Genomic DNA, 14,138 nt, shown 5'->3' with positions numbered 1-14,138 from the left:
TTATTAAAACACAAGTACTTACTTGAACATATAAAGTGAATAACAGATATCATAAATGAACATCTTATTCATTTTGACAGCCATTTAATTTTCTAAACAATGAGTCTTTATTATCTTTGTTTCATGATTTGGATATTGCTTATAGTAACTCTTGCTTAGAAAGGATGCACTGAGAACAGTAACTAAAACAACAAGCAGAGCTCATACAAAAATAAGTGCTTAAATAATTATGCCATTTATTTTCTAGAAAATTAATTAATTATTTCATTTGTTGCAAGTTAGTTTCAAGTTAACTATTTTTTTTAAACGACTGCAAAAAATATAACAATACTTATTTTCCACAAATAAAAAGTTTCATTTCCTTGGAAAATCATTCTAACGCCATTAACTTGGAAAGCTTCAGAATGAACACATTTTGAGGCAAATGGATTGCTTTTGGTGGATCAATAATTTATTTTATATTCACTCAAAGATGTAACAGTTAACTCAAGTTATTTCCAAAGAATACCATAGTTTTTATACAGTTAATATGAAGGATGAAACTTAAAAAATATAGTTGCAATGATAAAGAAAATTGCATGGTTTAGTCAAATGAATAAAATTAGCTAATTCTTGTAAAAGATAAATTTCAGTAACTATATTCTAATGAGACTTATTTTAAGTGGCCTGACCAGTAACCAAGTCAGCAGACCCTTCATGTTGAATCCCTTTGTGAAATATTTTACATTGATCTTCATGAAATATTTTACCATTACATTGATGCTACCAAATTAATAAATGTTATCACATACTGCATGAGGTTAACAACTGACTGGATAAACTAACGGTGTAGTTCTTTGATGATAATCTACAAGGGCTTGTATTACAATACAATAAAAAATGCGGGTGGCAACTACATGTTAAAGTAATGTAGATACCTAAGATATTTATGGCAATAATTTTTTTTTTACCAGTTTATTTTACCAGACAATCAGTAGTCAGTTTTGAAATAAAATTTATGCTTTCACGACGATAAATGTTACTGGAACAATTTCCAGAGAAAAGAAGACTTAAATAGGAGTTAATATAAATTAATATATAAATAATAACATAACAATTTATTAATTCAGAAAGATTACAATTATGTGTAAGTTTTGTCTGTTAAGGTAACAATACTAATATTTAATTAAGATACTTATTATTTCATAGAAATGATTTGAAACTGTGAAATGTTGAACTCTCACTTCAATTCTCATTAATTTTTTTTACATATAAATATCTTTTACTTGAATAACTCTATAAGAGTTATTCTTATTATATAAGAGAGCAAAATTTCATTAAACTGATATTTTTTCTTGTGCAGTATTTCCATGCTTTATACTACCAGTAAATAACAGTACTAATAGATTTTGGTTCTAAATTTATGAAGGCATAACCTCTGCTAGGATCATGGAATGAAACTTCAGCAAACATAGATTTTCTGAAACAACAAAATTAATGACGTTTGCTACATTTTTACATATACATAAAAACAATCCTATCATATAATACAAGATGAAACTGCTTCACAATAAGTGATTCGGTTATTAATGAGTAAACAGGAAATCTCAAATAAATAATTTTATTCTAAATGCTGGAATTTGGATGAGATTGTAAATTCCATATCTCTTTTATCCTATAATTCTTATATGTACTATTTTCAGGGGTGGGTTGTTGACCATGTAAGGCCAAATACAAGAATTATATTTACTAGACACAGTAAATGGACCGATTAAAAAATAGCAATACAGTCATACATCATTTATGCATTAGGGTAAAAAAATTAACACACGGTTACACATGTGCACACACACACACAAATATAATCTATTATATTTTCTTTTATCTTTTTTCTCGATTCTTATTTTTATTCTGTAACTTTATCTTTTTTAAATTTGGTTTATTAAATTATATTTTAATCATTCCTTACACTTAATATTTTTTTTTTTTTTTTGTCTTCAGTCATTTGACTGGTTTGATGCAGCTCTCCAAGATTCCCTATCTAGTGCTAGTCGTTTCATTTCAGTATACCCTCTACATCCTACATCCCCAACAATTTGTTTTACATACTCCAAACGTGCCCTGCCTACACAATTTTTCCCTTCTACCTGTCCTTCCAATATTAAAGCGACTATTCCAGGATGCCTTAGTATGTGGCCTATAAGTCTGTCTCTTCTTTTAACTATATTTTTCCAAATGCTTCTTTCTTCATCTATTTGCCGCAATACCTCTTCATTTGTCACTTTATCCACCCATCTGATTTTTAACATTCTCCTATAGCACCACATTTCAAAAGCTTCTAATCATTTCTTCTCATATACTCCGATCGTCCAAGTTTCACTTCCATATAAAGCGACACTCCAAACATACACTTTCAAAAATCTTTTCCTGACATTTAAATTAATTTTTGATGTAAACAAATTATATTTCTTACTGAAGGCTCGTTTAGCTTGTGCTATTCGGCATTTTATATCGCTCCTGCTTCGTCCATCTTTAGTAATTTTACTTCCCAAATAACAAAATTCTTCTACCTCCGTAATCTTTTCTCCTCCTATTTTCACATTCAGCGGTCCATCTTTGTTATTTCTACTACATTTCATTACTTTTGTTTTGTTCTTGTTTATTTTCATGCGATAGTTCTTGCGTAGGACTTCATCTATGCCGTTCATTGTTTCTTCTAAATCCTTTTTACTCTCGGCTAGAATTACTATATCATCAGCAAATCGTAGCATCTTTATCTTTTCACCTTGTACTGTTACTCCGAATCTAAATTGTTCTTTAACATCATTAACTGCTAGTTCCATGTAAAGATTAAAAAGTAATGGAGATAGGGAACATCCTTGTCGGACTCCCTTTCTTATTAGGGCTTCTTTCTTATGTTCTTCAATTGTTATTGTTGCTGTTTGGTTCCTGTACATGTTAGCAATTGTTCTTCTCTCTCTGTATTTGAACCCTAATTTTTTTAAAATGCTGAACATTTTATTCCAGTCTACGTTATCGAAAGCCTTTTCTAGGTCTATAAACGCCAAGTATGTTGGTTTGTTTTTCTTTAATCTTCCTTCTACTATTAATCTGAGGCCTAAAATTGCTTCCCTTGTCCCTATATTTTTCCTGAAACCAAATTGGTCTTCTCCTAACACTTCTTCCACTCTCCTCTCAATTCTTCTGTATAAAATTCTAGTTAAGATTTTTGATGCATGACTAGTTAAACTAATTGTTCTGTATTCTTCACATTTATCTGCCCCTGCTTTCTTTGGTATCATAACTATAACACTTTTTTTGAAGTCTGATGGAAATTCCCCATTTTCATAAATATTACACACCAGTTTGTATAATCTATCAATCGCTTCCTCACCTGCACTGCGCAGTAATTCTACAGGTATTCCGTCTATTCCAGGAGCCTTTCTGCAATTTAAATCTTTTAATGCTCTCTTAAATTCAGACCTCAGTATTGTTTCTCCCATTTCATCCTCCTCAACTTCTTCTTCTTCCTCTATAACACCATTTTCTAATTCATTTCCTCCGTATAACTCTTCAATATATTCCACCCATCTATCGACTTTACCTTTCGTATTATATATTGGTGTACCATCTTTGTTTAACACATTATTAGATTTTAATTTATGTACTCCAAAATTTTCCTTAACTTTCCTGTATGCTCCGTCTATTTTACCAATGTTCATTTCTCTTTCCACTTCTGAACACTTTTCTTTAATCCACTCTTCTTTCACCAGTTTGCACTTCCTGTTTATAGCATTTCTTAATTTCCGATAGTTCCCTTTACTTTCTTCATCACTAGCATTCTTATATTTTCTACGTTCATCCATCAGCTGCAATATATCATCTGAAACCCAAGGTTTTCTACCGGTTCTCTTTATTCTGCCTAAGTTTGCTTCTGCTGATTTAAGAATTTCCTTTTTAACATTCTTCCATTCTTCTTCTACATTTTCTACCTTATCTTTTTTACTCAGACCTCTTGCGATGTCCTCCTCAAAAATCTTCTTTACCTCCTCTTCCTCAAGCTTCTCTAAATTCCACCGATTCATCTGACACCTTTTCTTCAGGTTTTTAAACCCCAATCTACATTTCATTATCACCAAATTATGGTCGCTATCAATGTCTGCTCCAGGGTAAGTTTTGCAGTCAACGAGTTGATTTCTAAATCTTTGCTTAACCATGATATAATCTATCTGATACCTTCCAGTATCGCCTGGCTTTTTCCAAGTGTATATTCTTCTATTATGATTTTTAAATTGGGTGTTGGCAATTACTAAATTATACTTCGTGCAAAATTCTATAAGTCGGTCCCCTCTTTCATTCCTTTTGCCCAGCCCGTATTCACCCACTATATTTCCTTCCTTGCCTTTTCCAATGCTTGCATTCCAATCTCCAACTATTATTAAATTTTCATCTCCTTTTACGTGTTTAATTGCTTCATCAATCTCTTCGTATACACACTCTACCTCATCATCATCATGGGCGCTTGTAGGCATATAGACGTTAACAATCGTTGTCGGTTTAGGTTTTGATTTTATCCTTATTACAATGATTCTATCGCTATGCGTTTTGAAATACTCCACTCTCCTCCCTATCTTCTTGTTCATCACGAAACCTACTCCTGCCTGCCCATTATTTGACGCTGAGTTAAGTACTCTAAATTCACCTGACCAAAAGTCGCCTTCCTCTTCCCACCGAACCTCACTAATTCCTACTATATCCACATTTAAATTTTCTAGCCTACCAACCTTTTTCAAGCTTCTAACATTCCACGCTCCGACTCGTAGAATGTTATTTTTTAATTTTCTGGTGACCCCTTCCTTAGTAGTCCCCACCCGGAGATCCGAACGGGGGACTATTTTACCTCCGGAATATTTTACCAAGGAAGGCGCCTCCACTATTGCTATGTGAAAATGCAGAGAGCCACATTTTCTTGGAAAAAAAGCAGCTGTAGTTTTCCATTGCTTTCAGCTGCGCAGTACTCAGAGGACTGAGTGATGTTGATACAGCCGTTTAAGTCGTCCTGATTGACGCCCCTAACAACTACTGAAAGAGCTGCTGCCCTCTTTCAGGAATCATTCCTTAGTCTGGCTCTCAACAGATACCTCTCCGATATGGTTGCACCTTCGGTCCAGCTACTCTGTATCCCAGCACTCAAGCCCCCTCACCAACGGCAAGGTCTCATGATTCATAGAGGAGGATTCATTTATTATTTCAAACTTAATATTATGTCAAGTAATATTTCACTTAATATATGTCAAGTACATGCATTATAAAACTGTACTGCCCTTTGTACTCTACTTGTTGTTCATTATTAAAATAAAAAGGAATTTTTTGTTTATTACTCCTGACATAATTAATATTAATTGAGAAATTTAATGTAAAAATGTGGTTTAATACAGTTCTTAGAAAATATTAATAAATTTGTTTTCAGAAGGTTCAATGTTATTAATATATTATTAAATATTTGCTTCGAGAACATTTTATATGATGCAAGATTTTTGAGTGTGTACACGTCCTTGTAGTTTACAGGAACAAGCCATTAGCTCATAAAAGACAGTCTCTCACAGTCAGATAGCTGTGGTCATCATGGATAGGAAACAGTAGGGATATCCGAGACCATTCAAAGACGTGCACAAATCCATCATCATTCCTAATGAACTTCAACTGATGCCCATCAGGACGATGAGTCCAGACTGACACGACATTATCGGGTACAGATATTTATATATTTTACATATTATTATCAAAAAGTTAATTTCACAAACATAATTTCATTGCTAATAGTAACAGAACACTTAGAGCAGGACTTCCTCTCAACTACCAGAGGCTAGCCATCTTATTTTATTAATCTATTTTATTTTTAATTTCAAACTTAAGGATTTGTCACTTTTCAGTACCTGGTTAATCGGTCGCCATGCTGTTTGTGATGTAATGAGGTTTTATCTGTATTATTATATAGTTTTACTGATAACATTACCTTAAATAGTTATTATTTCATTAGAAATAAACACTTTCAGTTTTATTTTACGTTTTCAGTATTACTGCAATAACGTGATTTTAAATTAGGGTTACCTGAAAACTTTATTTTCTTGCTTTAGGTGTTATTTGGTTTGCTTCGTGTTTTCAGTAAGACAAGAAAATTCAGGATTTACTGGCCACTGAGGAAGATGCCATTCGTTTTGTAAAGAATGACGGCATTTTTCCTAATCAAAGAGCATGTCGTAATGGCCATCAAACGGTTGTATGTTGCCAACAGAGCGGGTTGGCATTGCGTTACATGAGAAACATGCATAAGGAACAACAATACATATGGAGTATTAACATATGGGAATCGGTCAGAAAATTTTAAACTGTCGTTTCCGACCCGACTACTGTGCGTTTTATTTATTTATCGGTACAGCAGTCATCTAATACCGAGTAGTGTGAGTGAAAGTTGGATATGTCATGGGACAGTCTTGTTGATTGGAACAATTATTTACAGAAGATCTACATAGAAGTACAGTAAATTAAGGCGAATCAGAAGATAGGTAGTCCTAGTAAATTAGTTGAGGTTGACAAGAGTATGTTTTTGTGAAGCCAAAACAATGCCGGTCAACTGCTGCCGCAACAATGGACTTTCGGTGCGTGTTACGAGAAAGATGAATGTTTTCTTGTGCGAGTTCACAACAGATCGTTTCCAACCTTACTGAATGAAATTTAGAACTACTTTTACGAGGGATCAACTATTAATTCAGATTCATGGCGGAGTTATATCATTAATGAAATAGGCTGAAGTGGTGAAATAAGAAACATCAGGGTACAGTGGGTCATTATTTAAATCCATACTTGGGAAGTTTTGTGGCGGCGGCTGTCTAAAGTTAATGTTTTTGATGGTATTTTGGTGGCTGTAAAGGATTGCTGGCTCCTGAAATCGATATGTGACTAAGGTTAGTAGAAATAAGGTTCTGTTTTTTTTTTTTTTAGGTTATCTTGTAATGGCAGTATTTCACAAAAAAGTGAAAAATTGGTGGTGTCCAGATAATCAAGTACAAATTTTTTTTTTCTATTAACAATCATAATGTAATTTCTTTTCAATTCTAAACTTAGATCCTTTTATTTATAATTTATTATTGCTTTATTCAAGAAACTTATAACACTTAATACTTACCATCTGTATAACAATTAAATTGAAAATTTTACCTTGAATTCCATTGTATTTACCAATGTAATGGTTCATGAAATGTAATAATAAATCTGTTCTACTGTTATTGATATTAAATTAATAAGAAATTTCATACAGTTACTACAAATATTTATGTATATATATACAGTAACATGCAAATTAATGCGAAAACCGATGTTATATTTATTAAAAACTAACTCTATTTAGAAAAAGTCATACCTGTACAATTTGTGAATGTGTCCGCCTTTATTCTTAATCATTTCAGGTACACAATTTGGCATCGATTCAACACATTTTTTTTATTTCTTCATCAAGAAACCATACTGATATTATTTATTAATTTAATGAGGTCAATTTTTGTGGTAGAATTCATTTTTTAGAGTCTTTTTTGACTAATGCCCAAAGATTTTCAATTGGGTTTAAGTCTGGAGAGTTACCTGGCCACGGGAATACTTAAATATTTCATTCGCTGAAACATTTTTCCACTTTTTTGGCTGTATGGCAGGCACAACATCTTGTTGGAACACACCTTTGGCTTGAGGGAATTTGTTTTGAAGTTGTCACAACCCTTTCCTTGAAACTTAAAAAATGGATTTTTTAAATCTGCATAAGCACCCAGAATAATCTAGGCAAGATTATCAAGATGAATTTGCACAGTGAAAATGTAATCTTATGTTAAAAATATAATATTACAGTCTTATTTGCCTATAAGATTTTGTAGATAAAATAATTTACTAAAACATGAATATAAATGTGTGAGTTTGTTACATTTTAAGACTTCGAGATTTATGTATAATAGGAGAGATGATTTGGATACCTTAGTGAACATAACCTGCAAATAATATTATCGAAGCAGGAAATGACTGAGCAAAATTTAAACACATTACAAAATTCATTTATATGAGAACTGCTCCGAGCAAATTGTTATAATTATGAATGGGATGATGTGTACAGGTACTTACCATGATGTGGCAAAGACATTTACCATGAAATGAAATAACTCCACAAACAAAATCCCAGTCTACCCTTCAATATTTTTGGTTAAATCAATCAAAATTTAAAATAATTACATAAGATATTACTACTACTGAAGCATATTCATCTTTTATTCTAACATTTTTCCGACTTTTATTCATCTACTTCTTTTTCGAAACTTAAAAAATTTTAATTAGAAGAGAAATTGAAAAATTGTTATTCACACAAGACTTTTTTTGGTTTTACTTTGCTCAAATGAAAAAAAATATAACTTCATGTAATGTGTAAATTGTGCTAGTAAAGTTCACATATTACTCATCTCACCTTTCATCAAAATGAAATTTTGCAATAAAATGATGCAGTATATTGACAACACCAATTAAAATTTCCCAAATTCATTTAATCTGTTTATGAAAATTGCTTATTTATGTACTTACGGATTATAAAATATAATTGCTTGGCTACCATCAATATTTTTAGCTGCAATATGTTGTATGTTCTCACTTGGTGGTGGCAGTGTTGGATGGTGAGGTGCTCCAGTAGTACTACTAGTATCTATTTTTGCAGCATAAGAATCCAGAGAAAACCCAACATCTTTGTTAGAGTGCAGATCAAAGACAACAGACCCAGGAAGAATAAACTTTGAAAAATGTCCTAAGACGTAATGGATGGGTTGTTTGTAAAATTCATCAGCTGTTTTATTTACAATGATACTAGCATCACATGGAAAATTTCCAAGGTTTGGACCTCCTTCTAAATCCAAAGCGATATTCCAGTCTGTGTACGATGTCACATAGTGATTCAAGTTCTGTAAGATAAATAAGAAAATAAAATCTGATAAAAATTTCTGAAGTATACATGCATTATACATTCTTTAAAAAATTATTGAATAAATAATAATACTTATAAGCCATACTTTTATATTTTCAAAGTACTGTAGTCTTCATCCAAGACTAAAAGTGTGGGACTAACAAAGTGAGATGTGAGAAATCCTATTCACAACATTACTATAAAATACATAGAAAGTATGTCAATGTATGGACTAAAAAAATGTTTAATAATAATCTGTCATGAAATATAAGAATAATTACGGTGTTAACAAACATTAAAATATTCTTAAACAAAAAATATTAGAACAGTTAGTTATCTTACTAGATGAATTTTCTGACTTGATTGATGCCTTTTTTGGATTATTTAGGTTCTGTACAGACTGACTTATAAATGCAAAATATGACAGTAACAGATAAAAGTGAGAAAAATTTTTCACCATCCGCTTAACATTTCATGCATAGCAAATATTCACTAAGATATATTAGACATGAATAGAAATAATGGTAGAATAAAGTGGCAAAAAAATACTCTATGGGAGTTAGAAAGAGTATGAGTATAAGAGAAGTGATCTGGTCTTCAAACAAATTAGTCTGAGGTCCATAAATTAGTCAAGTATTATTGAAGGAAGGATGGATTATAGAGTTCACAGGTATGTACGCTAATGTAGAAATGGAACAAATATATTTAACATTTTAAGAAAACTCTAACTTAAAAATGGGAAAAAATAGTTACATTCCATAAAACAATCAGATAATAGTTATAAGGGATGAAGAAAGGTAAGCTCTGAATCAGAAAGGATAGTGATGAGGATGTAGTCTCTTTCTTGTTGGTTTCCTATAAGTACATAGAAGAAGCAGTACAAGAATTGAAGAAAAAATTTTAAATGGAGTAATAATCCAAGAAGGTAGAATGAATTTAATTTGTCTTAAGACAACTAGATGACAGACTCTCATAAAGAGATAAATTAGGTTAGTATTTTATATTTTTTAAATAACATCAACAATGATTTGTAATGCTTATATATATATATATATATATATATATAGAGAGAGAGAGAGAGAGAGAGAGAGAGTTTGATTTACAATTTTGGAATAATAGTATAATATACGTCTGTATTTTATAATATTAATAAAAATTATAATTAATTTGTACATTAAATAACCAAAATTAGGAAGGTTGTGTAAATTCTGAAAAATCATTTCAGGGCAACGTTTTAGTATCTTTAGTAGTAAGGGGACAGCACACCAAAATATACTTTGTTATAAGGGGGCATGTAATATGATTAGAAGGAAGAGGAATACTGAAACAGTAAAAAGTACTATCATACATTTTGTTCAACTAAATAATTATTTAAATCTAACATTAGATAGGAATGCAATTAATAATTGCGTTCGTTATCAACTAGAACATAATTTAAACATAACCTTCAATTATGTTCTAGCTGTGAAGTCTGCAGAATGAATAAAGCCACTCATCTAAAAAGTCCTAAATTAATTTGTTCAAATAGAAAACTGTATAAAATGTTAGTAGATGATGACGAATCAAATCCATGATTGATTAATACTTTTTTAATCTTGAGAACGTCTACTTAAAAAAAAAAACAGAAAGTACATTAGCTATTGTAAAGCAGTTAAACGAGGGTCTCTATTTCACAGTATGCATGTTACCAGCTAATAGAGTGAATTGTATAGCAGTTAAGCCGTCATGTTGGTGGGTATAATTAATTATTATAATTGCATCTACTTACTAAACCCGTATATAGTACGGTATTATTCTATTATCAGTTAGTGAGAACTATTAATCATACCTTTGTAGGGTTTTAAACTGTGGTAATTCATCATCTGTGTTTTTCAGTGAAATCTACAAATACGGTGCTTTTTATTTCCGTCTGCAATGGATTGTTGTTGGCTCTGATTTACCTGTCCTAAACCTTTCATCTGATTTTCAATATACTCTGCATTATCGTCCAATTCATAACAACCAGTAGGTATAGCAACGATGCATTTCTGCTTTGCGATATAGTTGTTGTTTTCGTCTTTGTTTACATTATCTGGAAGCGCGAACGTAAATCTGTTAATATTCTCTTCTACGTACGGTATGCCTGCTCGTCATTATGTACTGTAATCCTATTTCCTATTGGCTCGGAGCCGGTTCCAGTTCCGGAAAGAACGTGGGTGTGATTGAAGATCCTTCACCGCTGAATAACAAGTATGACACTATTTTATAATATTATAAGTTATTCACATATACTCCGATACCACTTTACATAAGAAGCGTAAGCATAAACGACTGCAAAAACATCATCCTCAGCTTGATATCTGATAATGTTAGAGGAAAACAATGCAGTTTTTGCCGAAGTAGCGCATCAACTCGAGCGGAGGAGGCTTTTTGTCGATACCATCAAAATATTCTATTGCTTGATCCTCCTTCATATAGCAGGCCTAATGCGTACCAGGTCTTTCCTTATCGTGCAATTGGTCTATTATCTATTTCTTTTTTTAATATTACCACCGCGCTTTAGGTCTAACCTACCACCTGATTTGCGTTTCAGATTAAGTCTTCTGCCCGATTACTTTTAAGATTTAAACGACACATTTCGTTTTCTTATTCGTGACTCTACCGCCAATTTTCTGTTTCAACTTCATCGCATTCCTTACCTCCGAAGCGGCTGCTTTTCTGTTAAGCTGGAATCGGGTGACGTCACCCGCTGCAAAGCTCTTTCCGCCAACTCTGTATTAACTTTAGCTCTGGAGGCGTTATCCTTGTAATTAGGATAAGCGATGTCATGCAGTTTTCACATCTAATTCAACTTATTTTTACTGTGATCACCTCTTCACTAGACAGGATCGCAGCCGGGTAAGTGAGCTTCTAGCGGTAGACAATCTATAATCCTATTCACTACAGCGCCGACAACATTGCCAAACGATGGCATAATTTCGTATCCTTATTTCTTACTTGTAGTTTTTTCTCTTCCTCTTGATTGACCTATAAGCCTCCTCTTCAATTGTTCTTTCCCCTATATTATCTATATTACTAATTTCATTACTAGATATGGTCTCGTCTTCCATCTCATCACCGTATAACTCTCCTTATTCTTGCATATTGTAGAAGGGATGGGTGATACTGCTGGTCATGTAGGTGTTTTTTTTTTGTTGAACTGAGGTGTCACTGGCCATCTTCTTCATGTCTAAAGTTTCTTTGATTTCCTCTAACGGTTTGGCTTGAGGTTTGAACACTTTAACCAACGTCTCATCGGTCTCGGTTAAACTGTTCACATAATGTTTACGTTTGATCAATTCCTGCAGCGTAGGCATATCCAAATTCAACTTTTCTTTCTTTAACCCACCGGGTTGGTCTAGTGGTGAACGCGTCTTCCCAAATCAGCTGATTTGGAAGTCGAGAGTTACAGCGTTCAAGTCCTAGTAAAGCCAGTTATTTTTACACGGATTTGAATACTAGATCATGGATACCGGTGTTCTTTGGTGGTTGGGTTTCAATTAACCACACATCTCAGGAATAGTCGAACTGAGAATGTACAAGACTACACTTCATTTACACTCATACATATCATCCTCATTCATCCTCTGAAGTATTATCTAAAACGGTAGTTACCGGAGGCTAAACAGTAAAAAGAGAGAGAGCTTTTCTTTCTTCACTGTAATCGACACAGTAATGTCGTAGTTGTAAATACGCTTCTACGTAATTACAACTCGCATACACTATTATATTTGTATCGAGTAGGTACATCTCACCAGTCGACATCAAGCTGATACTCCATTATGACTGGTACCAACCCAATACCGCCTGGCGACCGGTACCGAGGTTTGTTAATATTTCTATAACACGTGTGACGTGTTTTGTATATAAATAATTACTCATTGTAGCAAATGAATCAGTAGGTTACCTCTCGCAAGAAATAATGCATACCGCTCTCCCTATTTGGTAATGTTTTCATACGGTGTACCGTATTTTCTGTTTATAATTTTACCGCTTGACGAGCCTTCACAGGCACTAGTGTCGGGGCAACAAACCCTCATTAGCGTTTTAACCAACTATCGTGTACACGATATCCTCCACCTAGTTCGATTCTCACCTATCACAGCGCTAGTAACTACTTTAGTTCCATTCTAACCCACCGCAGCGCTAGCGTTACAGCAATATAATCTCTTTGGTAATCTTTTCTTTCTTTTTCCTGTTTAGCCTCCGGTAACTACCGTTTAGATAATTCTTCAGAGGATAAATGAGGATGATATGTATGAGTGTAAATGAAGTGTAGTCTTGTACATTCTCAGTTCGACCATTCCTGAGATATGTGGTTAATTGAAACCCAACCGCCAAAGAACATCGGTATCCACGATCTAGTATTTTAATCCGTGTAAAAATAACTGGCTTTACTAGGACTTGAACGCTGTAACTCTCGACTTCCAAATCATCTGATTTGGGAAGACGCGTTAACCACTAGACCAACCCAGTGGGTTCTTCGGTGATCTACCAACTACTTCCTACACGATGACCGCAATCTTGAAACTTTTCTTTGCCTTGTGAAAAATTCCCTTTTTTCCTCGCAGAGATGCCAACCTAATTTTTTTACACATTAAATATATTTAACGAATATTTGGAAGGTTGGTGACGCTGTGCATCCGTCATCTTGGATTAGGCGGTCTAACCAACAGCCACTGTCTGGAAAAAAATAGTTATTGGATGAAAAATCTGATGTAGACACCACATGACTTACTTGTACGTCTGTTAAATTACATATACACATTTTTTTAAATGAAAAGTACATAAAATTTTATTTCATTAATAACTTCTGATATTTTTTCAAATTTTCTTTTTGTTATTATTGAATTATTATTCATTGTAAAAATTTGTTTACAATGAGAAGTTAATAATTATTAATAAATAAATATATTTAAATTAAAAAAAAAAAAAGTTAAAAAAGGAGACGAAGTCCAATTCTAATCAATGTGCCTTCTGCTTTTAAGATCCAAATATTTCATTACTTAAAATTTATTTGGCTAAACTCTGGAACCAATGAGAATAAGTACCACTTATGAAATATCATTGAAAATCTCTCAATGAGGGCTTACTACTGCAATTAAGAAAAAGTCCATAATCCAAATTTTTGGATTTTGGACTTTTTTGGACACTT

At 32.8% G+C, this 14,138-nt stretch overlaps 1 protein-coding gene across 1 annotated transcript in view; it reads right to left on the bottom strand.

Moving 5' to 3' along the window:
- Positions 1 to 1,134: 1,134 nt before the first annotated feature.
- LOC142320472 (putative glucosylceramidase 4) overlaps positions 1,135 to 14,138 on the bottom strand; it is a 60,917-nt gene continuing 47,913 nt past the window's right edge. The window contains exons 11-12 of the mRNA XM_075358289.1: positions 8,593 to 8,963; positions 1,135 to 1,459 (exon numbers count right to left, since the gene is read on the bottom strand). Of these exons, the coding sequence (XP_075214404.1) occupies positions 1,360 to 1,459; positions 8,593 to 8,963 (471 nt within the window). The 3' untranslated portion in view covers positions 1,135 to 1,359. The remainder of the gene's footprint in view (positions 1,460 to 8,592; positions 8,964 to 14,138) is intronic.

The sequence above is a fragment of the Lycorma delicatula genome, chromosome 2 (assembly GCF_047948215.1).
Source record: "Lycorma delicatula isolate Av1 chromosome 2, ASM4794821v1, whole genome shotgun sequence".
Classification (NCBI taxonomy): domain Eukaryota; kingdom Metazoa; phylum Arthropoda; class Insecta; order Hemiptera; family Fulgoridae; genus Lycorma; species Lycorma delicatula.
Note: the sequence above shows the minus strand (reverse complement) of the source record. Positions and strands in the feature narration are given on the sequence as shown.